At 38.9% G+C, this 16762-nt stretch overlaps 1 protein-coding gene across 1 annotated transcript in view; it reads left to right on the forward strand.

Annotated features, from left to right (window-relative positions):
* Positions 1-16762, forward strand: part of LOC124101634 (contactin-associated protein-like 3) — a 209584-nt gene that overhangs the window by 38073 nt on the left and 154749 nt on the right. Inside the window, exon 3 of the mRNA XM_058583459.1 lies at positions 15999-16192. Coding sequence (XP_058439442.1) covers positions 15999-16192 — 194 coding nt within the window. The remainder of the gene's footprint in view (positions 1-15998; positions 16193-16762) is intronic.

The following is a 16762-nucleotide window of genomic DNA, read 5'->3' on the forward strand; positions in this document are numbered from 1 at the left end:
ACACCCAAAACGTCTGTGCCACCCTTTTGTGGCCTACAAACTCTTGAAGTCCATCACAAAGTTAATATTTTGTTTGAAGAGATAAGTAGGATGAACTATTGGCACATTTCTTTAACATTTTTTTAAAATCTGATCTTCCTGAAAACTATTGATGCTGGTGGCAATGCCTTTCTATTTAATCAGTCACCCTTTTGTGAGTGATTGTGCAAGTCAGCTAGAAACAGGACAGGAAAACAGCTGCCAGGTGAGCTGTGCAAACGAGAGGGCTGACACATGGATCAGAGAGCGCCCCGGAAAGCCATTGTTCATATATATATATATATATATATATATATATATATATATATATAATTTTTATTTACATATATACTTATTTGCACATATATTAATTTATACATATTTATATGTCATAGATTTATATTGATTCATTTACATATATTTTATTTTTATTTACATATATATTTACAGACAGATATATATATATATAATGTCATGCAAAAAAATCACCAAGTAAAATCTGTGCTGATCGTTATCATAATGCACTGGGAGTTGAGGGGTGGAGGGATTTGAGACTTAAAATTAAGACACTTGCTAATTCCCACAAAGACCTTCTTTACGTGTGCCATGGCCAGTGCCCAATCAATGTAAATGACTCTGGATTCCAAACTCACTGAATTCTTTTCACTGCTATCCTGGGTCTCTGCTCCTAACTCAGGTTGTTGCTGGTCGTCTTGTGCAGAGAGAGGGGATCGCTGCAGCCTAGGAAATTTCAATAGGGTTGGACTTTAGCATGGGTGGGAGATGGTAGGCTCTCCCCTGAAGCTCTGCCCTGATGCTGGCTTCTGAAGGGGAGCACCCTCACGGGATCTCCACTGAGGTTCTTGTATTTCAGTGTGTTCTCCCGAGTGTCTATTGGAGAGGAGGCAGCTTGTCCCCAAAAGAAATCTGCTCAACATCCTCATGAGGGCACATTAAGACAGTGACAGGTTTGGACTGCTTCAGCTCCAGGTAGCAAGTGAAGATGGTCCCAGTTTCCTGAACTGGGCCCAGACCTTGAGTGAATACTTTTGGTCTTGGCCCAAATTGGAGCTCCAATTTTGAGAAGTTCTTTGGGTTATGGAAAAAAATGAAGTCACACTTTGCCTCCTGGGTCTGTGATTGGAAACTTGACTGTGTGTTGATTCTGATTTGTCCCAGGGGCATAACAGGCCTATATTCAATATCTCAACAGCTTGGACCTTCCACTTCTAGGCCAAAATGTCATGTCCTGAAGGATGACTTGAAGTTTTCTTAAAAAGACTTAGATGTGATGCAAAGTGTTTGCACCAATGGAGCTTCTCACTTGTACTCACCAGAGCCACAGATACAAAGTATGCACAAAACCCACTGACTGCTTTCTCTCGAGATAAAGCAGCGGACTTGAGATTTGATATGTGCCATTCAAGTCAAATGATAATTTGTCTGCTGAATGTGGACAGCTCTGATGTCTGTATTTATCCAGAATCATCTGAGAAAATCACCAGGCCATCCTCAGGGACCTGTAGCTTTACATTAGATTTTTCTGCGTAAGAGAAACAAAGGGTAATGCAGTGAATTTACTGCCATCCATCCTTGAGCTCCATGTAGGTAATTTGGTTAGGATTTGCAAATATTGATTTCTTTCTCACCACCATGAGTTAATCCTTGACATCACTTACGATATTTATGAAACCTTGGTTCATTTTCTAAGATTAAAATTGTGGTGAGTATTCTTTCCAAATTCCTGAATTTATGGACCCCTCTGTATGCCAAACACTCCTAAGGTTAAGAGGTGGAGCATTCATTCCCCTTACCTTTGTGGGAGGGACCCTCCACACAGGCTCCGCCTACCCTTCCCTCTGAGGGACCTCTGCTCCCTTCTCACCTTTTGGCTTCATAGCAGCCTGAATTGCATCCTTCTGTCATTAGGGCCTCAGCATTTACCAGAATCCCCCAGCAGGACCAACTCTCATTTCAACTTTTTAAAATTCTACTTTAGGACCTGGGTGAAGTGTCTTCTATTTCCTAATCACCCCGCCAAAAAGAATCTCACCATCCTTTTAAAACAGGAGTCAGCTAGCTTTTTTTTTTTTTTCTAAAGAGAGAGAAAGTGCTTTTGGCTTTTAGGATCACTGCTTTATTTCTCCTTTCTTCCCCCTCCTTCATAGTCTCTGCCCACCCCACATGCACCACTTTAAAATTTAAAACCATTCTTAGTTCTCTGGTCATAGAAACAGGTCATAATGTAGGCTTGGGCTGCCAGCCATATTTATTGACCCCTGCAAATTAAATATGTCCAGCACTATTCCTCAAAAAACTCTCATACCATTTATCACATGCTAGCATGCAGACTGGGTGTTTACATGGTTTTTCTTGCTCCTCTTCTAGATCTGCTGAGGGAAGAGTGCCATCTTATCCTTAGTGATTAGGAATAAGCTTGAAGTCAGATGATTCTGTTTTTTTGTTTGCTTTTATTTTAACCCTGATGCTACCACTTACAAGCTGTGCGATTTAGGACCAATGGATTTATTTCCTTGCATTTTTGTCTCCTCAAATATAAAATGGTATTAGTAATAGCACCTTTTATGAGAGAGTTAAACTGAGTGAGGATTAAACAGATGAACACACCTAAAGCAGTTTGGATGTAGTACAGAAGTGTTCCCAGCAGATTTACTCAGAGCAGCCAAGAGGTTGAAACAACCCAATCATCCATTTGATGGATGAATAGAGAAACAAGAAACAATATATATGCAATGGTATGCCATTCTGCTACAAAAAAGAAGGAAATTCTGATACAGTCTTACAACATGGATGAACCTTGAAGGCATTGTGCTAAGTGAAATAAGCCAGTCCCCAAGGACAAATACTGTATGACTCTATTTACATGAGGTATGGAGAGCAGTGAAATTCATTGGGACAGGAAGTGGAGTGGTGGTTGCCAAGGGCTAGGAATGGGGTTACTCTTCAACAGGTGCAGAGTCTTAGTTTGGGAAGGTGAAAGAGTTCTGGAAATGGATAGTGTTGATGGTGGCATAACAAGAAGGTACTTCAGACTATCAGATCTCTTAGATCCATGAACTTAAAAATAGGTCAGATGGCAAATTTTATGTTAGGTATATTTTACCACAATATAAAATTAGCATATGATCGAATCCAACACAGCCTAGTATTTATTAAGTGCTTCTGAAGAAAAGAATAATTGTTAGTATGATAGTAGGAATAAAAGCCATTAAGCCTATTATGGCTGTCACAACTTCTAGCCCAGAGCCTTGCAAGAAGCAAATATGAAATAATATATACTGATGTGGTAGAAAACTTCAGAATAAAACACAAATTAATGCCAAATAATGTCAGTTGTTATTAAAGAAATGTCCAAACCCTAAAAAAGCTTTTTCCATTAGGTTATGGCAGCCCATGGGGCTCTTATGATGTACAACTAGTTTGCAGTGACCAAGTTTCCTTATGGTTTCATTGAAATTGGTCACCACACTGCTGGTGATGTGACATTGACAACTTAAAACAAATCTAGCAGAAAAAGCCCTAAGAATAATATTAATGGATTTCTATGTTGAAAGCAGCAACAACCACCAAAATAAATAAATAAAAATTAAAATGAAAAAAACAGAAAAATATTGTAAGCAGTTTAATTATGAAGTAGCTGTGACAGTTTTAACTTCTGAGTTAGAAATAAAATTTATTTTTGTGCCTTTTAATTAATTGTATCAGGAGTGCCAATCAGATAAAGAGTTTTAAAGTTGCCACTGTATTTACCAACCTGAAGAGCTCTTCACTATTGTATTTAATACTTCACTGAACACTGAATTCTAAATTTATGCCTCATGTTTTGTAGATCAACACCATTTTGGATTATTCCCACCAGTGGAATGTATATGAATATTTTCTGCATAGAACTAGCTAACTCAGGACCCTTCCCATTGTCCCATAGATCTTTATGAATGTCAGTGGATGTAGCAATCTCCCTCTGGTTCAGATCGTAGGATGCAAAATGACGACGATGATGATTGTGCTGGCGATTCCTTGGATATTACAGGTTTTGCTTTTAAAAATTGTTGATTGGCCTTTAGTGTAGGAGCTGCTTAGGTCAGGTCTTGAAGATCATGGAACTGAAGTTAAAAAAATAATTAAACTATGATTGATTTAGGAAGTTCATTATGGAGTCTTAAAGAACATGGCTCTTCTTACCTTTCTTCCATGAAGAAGTTCATGTGTACCATCTCATCACTCCCTCTTTCCTATTAGAGAAAAGCTGTAGGAAGATACCCTCTAATGATTGCAAAGATAGTTAACTGATCTGTGATTTCCGTTAAGCCAGAATAAGGGACTTTTATGGTTTAAGATATCAATAGATATGAAATGGAATTCACACGATGATTCAGGAACTCAAAACATTGGATAAATTAATGTAAAATTAATGTAAAATGCATTTTTGAAAAGAGTTGCGACAAGAAGACAGAAGTCTTTGAGGCTTTGTAGAAAGTGGGAGGACTGGGAGAGAATAGTGCCACCTGGGCCAAAGAGGAGGTACCCAAGCCACAGGGTCCTGGTGTGACCAACTCACCCACAGTCTGCTCTGTCTTCTTATCAGATACCTCATCAATGAATATTGTAAAGAGGTAGTAATTATAACCCAACAAGTGTAAAGAGTAGTGGTTCTTAAAAGCATTAACAGTCACAAATATGATTTTAATACTCCTAATTTACAGTAGTCACAATTGAAATTCACATTTCTTTTAGAAATTCCTGACTTGAAGTCTGGGAATGTATGTATTCCATTCTAATCTAGAAACTGCACAGCCTTTACCTCTTTATGCAAAGAAACACAAAGGGATGCAAAGCTAATCCCAATTGTATGATTAATTTTGCCTACTTAATTTTTCAAAATTGATAGATGTTAAATAAATGTACACAAATAACTGTATGTGTGTCTGGGTGTGTGTGTGTATGTGTGTGTGCATGTGTGATCTCCATGCTCCATCTCAAGTTCTTAAAATTTGAGATTAACCATAAAACTGACTTGTGGTCATTGAATTTATATTGGTAGTTGTTAGAATGGGAAATTGCTAAATTTTTTTACAAAACTAAAACTCTTAAAATATGATGGTACATTATAAACAAGAAAAGGCAAATAAGTAAAAATTTAAAAAATAAAAAAAAGAAAGAAAAGAAAAAGTTCAGCTCTCTTTTTCATTCTTTTTAACCATATTCTTAAGCAAACTATGCAATTTCAGGTTATTTAGATCTTTAAAAGCTTCAAAAATAAAACATTAATACATGCTGGTATTCAGTTATCCTATTTGCTTATCAAAATTATCATTTTTATGACCATTATACCTTTAATTGTGAGCATTTTTTGGGTTTTCTCAGTAGCATTTTCTTGGAACCTGCTTTCCATTTCTGTGACTGCACACCCTCCTGTCAGTGTGACATGGCGGGCAGGAGTCGAGATGAAATGAATAGTCTTGCAGAAACAATTTGAAACCGCCTAGGCAAAAGCATGTGTGTGCTTTGTCCTTTTTCTCCCCACCAATAAGTGCCGCCTTAACTCTCCTTCACAGCCAGAGGCAATCCTTTATCAGGGACTCAGGGAGCGCTTTCATACTGAAAACCACGAGCTCTGATGTGAAGAATCCAGCCAGAGAACAGCAGGCCCATAGGTCAGGTTGGAAATTAGAATTGCATAGGAATTAGTTTCATCAAAAGGGAAAATCCAGAAGCCTGAGTGATTTCCTGCAAACACAAAGCAAATGGAGACACACCGGGTATTTTCTTCCTCCGTTCTCATCCATCACCACGTAGATGTCTGCCCACAATCATGCTTCCTTAAAACACTGCCTAGGTTCTAGGTGATGAAGAGGCAGAGAAAATATTTGCCTAATGCTTCCAATTAAAGAGGGAAGTGAATGGTGCTGAGGCTTCATGCCTGGCCTGTGCATGGATATACTGGCTGTGTAGGAGCAATGGGGGATGAAGAAAAGACAAACAGACATGGAGAAAAGGCTGGGGCCAGGTGGGTCGCCAAGCCCTGGTGAGGCTTGGCTGACTCAGAGCTAGCTCGGCAAGTTGGTAACATTGAGAGGTTAATTGTGGGGGAAGTTTCAGCAAAGCAGACAATCTGAAGGGCACAGGGCTAGCAAGACATTAGGGTCATCTTGTTTTGCTCAGAATTCACTATCCCTGGGAGAAGGTGTTGAACTCAAGGCCAAAATAGATACAGCCCCACAGCTTCACGTGTAGCACCCCACCGGGACCCCACATCACCATAGCAACTGGGGCATCTTGACCTGCAACTTCAAACAGGCAGCTTTGTCAGCCCAAAGCTATCCCTGAGGGAGTCAGAGGCCATGATTCAAATAAACCACTCTCCACAGAATGGTTCAGGATATTTGTGTGTGTCATTCAATGTTGAGATATGTATTTCTTACTTTAGAAGTGATAGCTCCTACTGAAAACTTAGCACTGTACCTAAAAATCAAGTTACTAAACAAAAGAAAAATCTTTACGTTGTAGGAAATGACCCTGACCTGGTTTCTTATAGCACGTGGCCTCTAACTATGAGAAGTTTCCATTGCTCTGCACAATGCAATATTTCAAGACAGAACTGAGTGTAAGACTCCATGGTTTTGTGAGGCATCTCTTTGTTAAATAGTAATTAACTTACGGCTATGCCACATTGTGTTTATCTATTCACTAGTGATGTACATATGAGTTGCTTCTACTTTTTTTCTGGTATGAGTAATGTTGCTATGAATATTCAAATTTTAGAGTGGATGCATATTTCCATGGAGTGGAATTTCTGGGTTGCATGTTCACTCTAAGACTTAAATGACCACAGCAATATTATATTATATTTAGCAATGATATGAAAGGTACTACATTTCCTTAGCTTTGTAAGCTATTCCCACAGAGGAACGTCATCACACTCCTTTCTAGGGTCTCCACACCATGCATTCTTTCTTATGAAATTTTCTCCCTTTAGTTTTCCTTATTCAAAAAAATCCAGTGATATACATGATAACTCAGCTGTCATGCAATACCTAGCACAGATGTGAGCTCAAACAGGAAGCTTCCTCTTTATCAGAGGTGACTGGATTAATGGTATTGCCCCTTCTGCTTCTGGAAAAATAGTTCATATCCTTGCCCTACTGCTCCAGCTACATATGTTTCTAAAACAGTATGATATATAGCAAACAAACATAAGAATGAAAAAAAATGGAGAAGAGAAGGAGGACCAGTTAGGAAACTGAGGATCTGAGGAATGGGGGAAAAAAGAGAGAATCTGGGGCATAGAGGAAGGATCTGCACAGATGGGTCAAAATGAGTGGCTGCTGCTTAACTATAAAGAGTAACAATGAGGAGGGGCATTGTGGCAATGAGATGGGTCTCTTTCTTAATTATGCTGATGGTGACAGGACTCTCAACATGTTACGAAGTGACACAGAACTTCACAGACACATTATTTTCCTGGTTTTGATATTCTAATATAATTATATAAGTTGTAACTGTTGGGGGAAAGTAGAAGATGAATACATGTTATGTCTCTGTACTTTCTTTACTGTTTCCTGTAAAGCCAGTGATTTTAAAATAACGCCAACTTGCTGAATGGGAGTTTAATTTGTGCCACAGAGCTGACCTAAAAGAACCATGGCCAATAACAGGAGCTGGTAAAACACCACAGTGGGTTCTGTAACCAGATACCTTAGTCACTAAGTCAGCATTATATGAGGCACTCTTGAATTTCTGCAGCATGTGATGGAGATTGGCCCATTTTCCTTCATGATCGTGCTTGGCAGTTGGATTCTTTTGAGGTGGTCATTATTTCCCACAAAGAGTTCAATAGGACAACCTTGGTGGAATTGCTTTTTCCCCAGTGTGCATTACCTGTTGAATTATTTGTCAACAGCACTTACGTTATGATAATATTTAGAGCACATACTGAGATGTTACCACATTCCATGCAATAATTAATAAGTGCATGTATCATCTCATACAAAGTGTTCCTGTGACTTTACAAACTATAATTACTTCAACAGCCTAATACTTAGGGAAATGTATATTTGAAAGAGAATGGACTGAGACTTATAGTTGACTGAACAATGAATCACATACAGACAGATTTATTCTTCACTGAAATTGTTATTTCTGAGCATTTTGCCCTTGAGTTTCTTTGCATGATACCAGATGGCATTAAATAGGAAAGAAAGGTGCCTTCCTTGCCTGCTCAAGTGACATCTTGAGATTCCATATCTTATCCTATACACAGTGAGTGTATGAAAAATGCACAATGGCGGTTTTATTGAACTACACACAGTTACGGAGATGAATGGAACCACATACCTCAAAACCAAGATGCAGCAGAGATGGGGAAGGATAAAGGCTGAGTGGTTTAACCCTCAGGGGCTCTTTCTGGTATTTTCTGCGAGTGCCCAGTGGGGCTCTCAGTGGAGGGCCTGAGTGTTGACGTCAGTGCCCAGTGGAGGAAATACCTGCAACAGGGTGCACACCCCTAGCCTCTGAGGTGCCTGAGGATTTCTCCCTGTCCCACCAGCCTGCTCTGGGAAGGTGTCAGCAATTTACAAACCTGACTATAACAGGTGGGAATGAGACTCCTTGTAGCTCTTTATTTCTTTGGACAGATGCTTAGAAGTTGCATTTCATAGATTTTGATATGTTGTATTTTTACTTTCATTCCATTTAGAATATTTTCTGGTTTCTCTTTTTGTTTTTTCTTTGATTCATGGATCATTTAGTCTGGTAGTTAAGTTTCTTAATGTTTCTCAAATTTCCAAAGATCTTTATTGATTTCTAATTTAAATATGTTGCATATCACAGACAATATTCTTTGCATTAATTAAATCATTTTAAATTTATTGAGCATGTTTATGATTAAGAATATGGTCTATTTCCTTGAAACTTCCAAGTGAATTTGAAAATACTATTTATTTTATTGTTGGATGGAATATTTCATAAATATCAAAGAATCATACTGGTTGATAGTGATGTCTCTATGCTCTTTTTCTGCCTTTCTGTTCTGCCAATCATTGAGAGAAAGATAATACAGTCTCTTACTATAACTGTGGATTTGTCTGTTTCTTTCAGTTTCATCAGGTTTGCTGCATGTATTTTGAAGCTCTGTTGTTACATGTATAGGATTATTAGAACTTCTTGACAATTGAGCATCTTTTTATTATGAAATGTTCTTCTTTATCCTTTGCAATAACTTTTCTCTGGAATCTACTTTGTCTAATAACATCAATCCATATATGTATATTTTTTGATTAGTGTTAGCATGATGATATCTTTTTTCCATTTGTTTACATTTCACCTATTTGTGTTTTTATTTTTAAAGTATATTTCTTGTAGGTAGCACATAGTTGGATCTAATCTGACACCATTGACATTTAATTAACAGTGTTTATACCATTTATATTTAATATGATTGTATGGTTAATTTTTAAGTCTATCATCTTCTCTTCGATTTTATTTGCTTCATCTATTATTTGTTAATTTTCAGGCTATCAGAGGGTATAAATGCATTTTGTAAGACAATAAATTCTATAAGTTGTTCCATACACTCTGAGATCTGAGCCATAGGTAAGGGTAATTCTTCCTAATGAACATATTTTTGGGAGGTTGAATGTTCTTCCTACATCAGTCTTCCAAGGTAGAAGAAAAATAGCTAAAAGAAGACCAGAGTGAAAAGATAGATTCTCTGGCAAGATAAGTATATATTTTACTTGGTTAAAAAGACTGTAATACTTGAAATTCTGCACATGTCTGGTTAGAAATTCATTAAAAAAAATCTAATGAAATCAGGCCTCAAGGAAATGTTTAAATTACCTCAACAAAAAGGCAGACTTACTGACAAAAAACTTTGGAGTTTAAAGCCCATAAATCTCAGAAGTGGGATAAGGAAGTTCACTTAAAATCCACCCTACTCCTTCCCTAGAAATACTTAAAAATCACACTGGAATGTAGGAGTGGTGATGGACCCACTCTCATCTCTCACCTCCTGCTGCCTGTTTACCTACTGGCAACACCTGAAATCAGTAATGATTCTGCAATGTATTAAGAGTCAATTACATGAGGAAAAAAGCAAACATATTTGGATAAAATCACATTTGAAACAATTGTCTTATAGGAAATTATCTCTTTGTGATGAGATCAATTTAATTATTTACTTGATGGCTTGCTAGAATCCCCTACTGGTAGTTAGCTTTGTATGTTTACTTTGTTTATTTATAGTTTGTGTTCTTGGGTACCTTTTAGTCTTGGTACTCATCACATGTTGAGGAATGCATAGGATGATGATGATGATGATAGTGGTGATAATGGTTGTGCTGATGATGGTGGTGATGGTGATGGTGATGATGGTGTTGATGGTTATGGTAGTGATGGTGGTGATGATGATAGTGATTTGATGATGGTGGTGATGGTGGTGATGATGGTGGTGGTAGTGATGATGATGGTGGTGATAGAGATGATGATTGTGATGGTGGTGATAGAGATGATGATTGTGATTGTGGTGATAGAGATGATGATGGTGATGGTGGTGATAATGGTGGTAATGATGGTGCTGATGGTGGTAATGATGTTGGTGATGGTGGTGATGATGGTGGTGGAGGTGAATGTGGTGATGATAGTGATGGTGGTGGTGGTGATGATGATAGTGGTGGTGATGGAGATAATGATGATGATGATGATGATTTACTTTTGCATAACTTCCCTTATTAATAAAGTCAGTATGCTCTTACAGTGCCACCTCTTATATGTACTATAGTAATGGGAATTTTATTGCTTTTTTTTTTAAACTAGAAGCAATATGGTTTTTGCTGAGGGATTTCTACTCAACTTGTTCATTCACACTTTCAGGTAGTAAAATGTGATTGTCTACCCAGACAGAAAACTTACAAAATAGTGACCAAATTCACCCAGGTTATTTATAAACAAAAAGCACTAAGTGATTGATAAGTCATGTGAATATGTTCCTGGATGAGATTAAAAAATGAAAGAGGAGCTGATTTTTAAAATAATATCTTTACGTGTATGTAAATTAATTGTTTATTATTTTCTCATTAGTAAAATGGATGCAATAAAGCTGAATCACTGGATGCTTTTAGAAATAAAAAAAATGATAATGTGGATGGAAATACCTAGTAGCATTCTCAGCACACAATGCATGCCTCACTGTTTTTCATTTCTCTTCTTTCCATTTCCATTGCAAAATAAGTGGCAAAATTTCAAACATTTCCTCAGAGCTCTGAGGTGTAACAATGGAGAAAATCGTGGATGCAACAAGTGCCAAGTCATGTGCTCATATAGAAACAATATGGTAGCGAAGCTCAGCATTCCTGCTGTGGTCCCCAAGTCAGTCTTCACAAAATAACTGCCCTTTAAAAAGCAGCCTCTGCTGTTCATCACATGATAGCAATCAGGAGGGAAATCTTTAGTTCCTGGACTTTGCTTAGTCTCATTCAGGTAGTGAAATGCACCTGTCAGAACATACCTAATGAATGGGTGGGATGACGTTCTGATCATCACAGGTTCTAAGGATCGACTACAGGCTGAGCTCTCTGCCTATAGTTCCATTGAGTGTTTTGTGACACCTCAGTTAGCTCAGATGCATTGTCCTGCCAGAATGCAGGGGAGGGAGGAGGGTGAAGAGGAGGAGTGGAGCCAGTGATAAGCTTAGGGGATGAGCTGGGGGCACATGCCCAGTGCCTTTTAGGTGTCTTTAGCTTTAGTGACCATCAAATAGACTATGCAAAGATGCTCCCAGGTTAAGTGGAATTGTTCAGTGTGTAATCTTGACTCTACCGTTTGCACAAACACTTTCATTAGTTTTAACTTAAAGAAAACAAAAATTGAATATGACATCACATTTGTATAAAAATTTTCAGTTCCAAAGTGCTTTAGCATCAATGACTCCGTGGTTCTCCTTGCAATCCTATGAGAGTGGTTAGTGTTGTCCTTTTAATGTTTTATTATTTGTGTGTGTGGTGAGGGGGAAGAATGTGCATGCCAGGCCAGTTCTCTACCACAGAGCCGCACTCCAGGCTCTACAGTTTTAAACAAAAACAACTACAATGCCAAAAAAATAATTAATTAAACAACAAAAGACAACTAATTAATTAAACAACAAAGGACAACTTTGTTCCAGAGACAGATGACGGGGCAATTGCCACACACCCGTTGGTAGAGTCAGCCAACTTTCTTTTTCCATGACTCCAGTGTGGCCTTCATTACCAACCACCAAAGCTGCCTTTAATGAAAGCAACTAGACCAGCGCCGTGGGACAGTGATTTTCTATTTCCCACCATGACTATTCAGTGTGTAATTAAGTCACCTGCAAAGCAACACATCCTTGAAGCCCAGCTGGGATTGCAGGTTTCCTGAGGCTGCCACACCTGGTGCAATTCTTCTAATTCCAGGGTTCATTACTTTATCCATAGTGGCTGAACGGGATGGCTGATTTGCATATGAATACTGCCTCTTGGCACAGGTACAATGGAGTAACTGGAATGTATTGCTGTCTGTGAGCAGGAGTGCCCTTATTAAAACAATCTAGCAAACTGTGAGTGACAGAGGACAGGGATGACCAGGGTTTCTCTTTCTTCTAATGATAACTCATGATCCCAGGGCAGCACACCAGGAACAGGCTGATTCATTTTCTCTCATTCTCCTTCTCCACATGTGTTTCTGTGTTGATTACTTTTCTGGACCTGGGGTGAGAGGGAATGAAAATACAGAATTTTTTTTTTTTTAACAAAAATATACAGTCAAAGAACATGGACTATACCATCAATGCTAGCTAATGATGAGGGGGAAAATCCAAAATACTTAATAGTTCCTCTGAGGTCTCAAGTGAAATGTATAAAATTCCCAATGTACAATAATATTGGGGAGAGGGATTGGTTAATAGCATCTCTTTCGCCTTTTTCCAACTCTTCTGTGAAACAATTGTTTAAAAAAATTAAAAAACAGGAAAAGAAATGCAGTTTCAGTAGTGTTGTACCTTTGGGACTCTTTGTTGTTAGTTAGGTGAACCGTGGAAGGATTTCACAGTTATTAAACTTTACGTGGACTTGGGAGAGTGGTATGTTAGCTTCTCATCATAGTGAACAAAGTATCTAACAATGAATTCATTGCAGGACTATTAATCCATTGGGTTGATCGCCTACCTCCTCTAGCCACTCTCTACCTCGTACAGTTACCACACAGCTAATCCACATCAGAGGGTCAATGCACTGATTAGGTTAAGGCTCTCCTTCTAATCGTTTCACCTCTGAAAGTTATTGCATTGTCTCACACCTGAGCTTTGGAGGGACACATCCTATCTAATCCATAATAGGGACGATGTTTCAATACAGGAGCTTTCTGGTGTTGTTCCCCATCCAAACCCCAACCTCAGGGATCTGGTAGATCTCAACAGGAAAGTGCCAACAGATAAACCCTCACTCTTACTGTGCATCCGCTGTAGGATCCTGGGCCTTGTCTGACCAGGAGGATGGAGTGTCACACTGCCTGCACTTCCGGAGTACCCGACTCCACTCCAAACCTACATTACATCCTTTGTGCATCTACATAGGACCTTCATGTCCCATCAGCACCTTCAAAATAATATGCTATTAAGAGTTTGTTATCCCAGCAGCTCAGGAGGCTGAGGCAGGAGGATCACAAGTTCAACTTAGGGAGACTTAGCAATTTAGGGAGACCTTGTCTCAAAATAAAAAAGGGTAGTGGTTGAGTGCTCCTGAGTTCCATCCCCAGAACCCATCCCCAATCTCCCCCAATAAAAGAGTCTGGGATGTTGTCTAGAAGACAGTGACTTAATGGTGGCCAACTCTGCATATTGGGCCACTGAAGTCTCCCCTACTTTTCTGACACTCACAGGTAGGAGGTGGGCACAGTAGGTGTCCTTCTGCACATGGGGATCATCCTCCATTCACACAGCATGCTCTTTTACATGAGGGAAGATTGAATCTTGGATGATCTGCAGCACAATTTACGTTTGTCCCTGCCAGAGACCGTGCAAGGATTTGGGAGACACCTTATGTGCACCTCAGTGGAAACTGCTCCCGTGGTTTCTTCCCCACTCCTGATCCTCCCAGCATACTTCACTTTTCAGGCAGTCAGAGAGCACTACCTACCCATTTCCACTCTTGTGAAACATCTCTCAATTTTTAACCATTGAGAGCTTTGGGTCAGGCACAGAGTTCACTTTACAGGAATTTTGTCATTTAATTCCAAAGGTAGCCTTAGGAGATAAGCAGCTTACCTGGATTTTATTTAGAAAAGGTTCTCACTGAGTTGCTTAAGGCCTCACTTTTGCTGAGGCTTGCTTTGATCCTCCTGCCTCAGCCTCCAGAGCTGCTGGGATTACAGGTGTGTACCACCATGCTTGGCTACCTCCCAGGATCTTCAAGTTAAAGTATAGAGCAATAAAAAGCAAAGCAACTCCCCCCCCCATATCTATCTATCTATCCATCCATCCGTCTACCATCTATCTATCAGTATCTGTAAGTATATGTATAAATATATGTGTGTGCATATATATACATATATATACATATATATCTTCAGAGTCTGGATCAAAAAGGTTTGTGCTTATGGTACATTCAAAGGGAAAATATTTTGAACATAGATTGATAAAAAAAAGAAAGAAAAAGAAAAGAAATCTTAGAACCTGAATTCTAAAGAATCTGTAAAATTTGAGCTCATAAGCACATAGTATTTAAATTGTGCTTATCAATTCAGAGAGGTGCCTATAAATACAGTTCTCTGCACTCCTACATCCCATCATATAATGGTGTAATATCATCCCCTCATTCATTTCTTTTCCCAGTTATGTCAACAATAACAAGCTTTTTTGAACCTTTACATTATGCTGGACATGGTACTGAATATTTTACAAATTAGGGTATAGTTACAAAAATAATCCCTAATAAAAAGACACGTACCCCGAGTTAGAAAATAGCAGTGTCCAGAATGTTGATTACTAAAGAAACAGTAGTTCAGAAATATCTCCCATTTTATTTATTTGACCAGAAAAATGACAAGCATCAATAAGACCTCACCAGCCATTGCTATTCTTGGTTCCCGTGTGACCTTTGTCAAAACAAAAAGAGCAGAATCTTGACTCTGTGCCCAGCAGACTCTGTGCTTGATTCATGATACTTGGCAGACTTCTCATTGTCTAAGACACAGGCACTCTGTGGGGCTCTCCCCAACTCCCTGTGCTACAGCCAGAGAGCCCACAGCCCTGCCGGGGACTCCCTCCTCCACTCCCTCCTCTGGACCTGTTCATTCATTTTTAATTTTCAGGTTTTACCATTGTCTCTCCATCACATACCCTCAGTCCCTGGTGACCCTGTTCTATTCTCTACCTCTGAGATCCACTTCTTTAAATTCCATGTATAAATGAGATCTGTTCACAAGTACGCTGTAGTTTGAAATCCCTTTTATTTTTTGGGACACTGAAGATCTAACTTGGGGCCTCTTGAATGCAAAACAGGTGCTTCACCCCAGAGCCCAGCCACCAGCCCCGTGAACTAGTGTCTGCCTCGACTGTAGGCAGTCTGAGCGCAAGGACTGTGTTTTGACTATTTTCATTTACTTAATGCTCAATACTGTGCCTTACTGTAGGAATTTAGTCTCTTGTGTTTGACAAAGGACAAAACTGGTCCCCCAGGAATGACGGGAATGATGAACTGGCTGCCCACATGACATCAGACACTTCCTCCACTCAGTGGGACCCTCTGAATGGCAGGAGTCATCTGGCTAAATGTGAGGAGAATGTAGGGTCCTTCCTCGTTCAGTTTCTTTTTTTCTAACACGAATCTATGATTTTCTCAAGTTTATGTATACTTCTAAGCTGACTGTTTGCTACTCCAGGAACAGATATGCTAAGTTATTTCCTCCTCCTCCTTACCATTCTCCTTCTTTTTTCTGCCTCAAAAAAGGAGCTGGTGGATGGACCCCACTTGTGTCAAATAAATACCAATGGCTGCAGATTGACCTTGGAGAGAGAATGGAGGTCACCGCTGTGGCCACCCAGGGTGGATACGGGAGCTCCGACTGGGTGACCAGCTACCTCCTGATGTTCAGTGACAGTGGGAGGAACTGGAAGCAATATCGACGAGAAGAGAGCATCTGGGTATGTTTTCCAATAATTAGAATCACTACTCATTGCTGCAAACCTGTAAAGAGAAACAGTCTTCATGTACACTTTTTATTTTGTTTTCAATTGACACATAACAATTACACATATAGGAAGTACAGTCTGTTAGATACATGTATGCACTGAGTAGTAACTAAATCAGGGTATTAGTTTGGGCAAGGATATTTTGGAGAAAACTCCAAAATCACAACCAACAAAACTACAAGTAGAAAAATCAGATTATGACTAAGAAGCTTCCATACAACACAGGAAGCAGTGAACAGTGAAGAGATAACCTACAGAATGGGGAAAGATATTTGCAAAAGATACTTCTATTGAGAAAAAGGATTTTAAGAATTACTTTGAAAAAAAATTTTATGTGAAAGCAAGTTGCCCATTTCAAAGAAAATATTGAAAGAGCCTCTTGTTACTATATCCTTAAGTAGTGTGGAAGATTAAGAATAATACAAATCCTATGTAATTTTCCTTGTTTTGTTGAATAATATATTTTAGCATTGCCTCTGCATGATTTCACATTAGTATATTGAATTTATTCTTTCATTTTCT

Source organism: Marmota monax, unplaced genomic scaffold (assembly GCF_021218885.2).
Source record: "Marmota monax isolate L192 unplaced genomic scaffold, Marmota_monax_Labrador192_F-V1.1 WCK01_AAM20220418_F8-fsc00231, whole genome shotgun sequence".
Lineage (NCBI taxonomy): Eukaryota > Metazoa > Chordata > Mammalia > Rodentia > Sciuridae > Marmota > Marmota monax.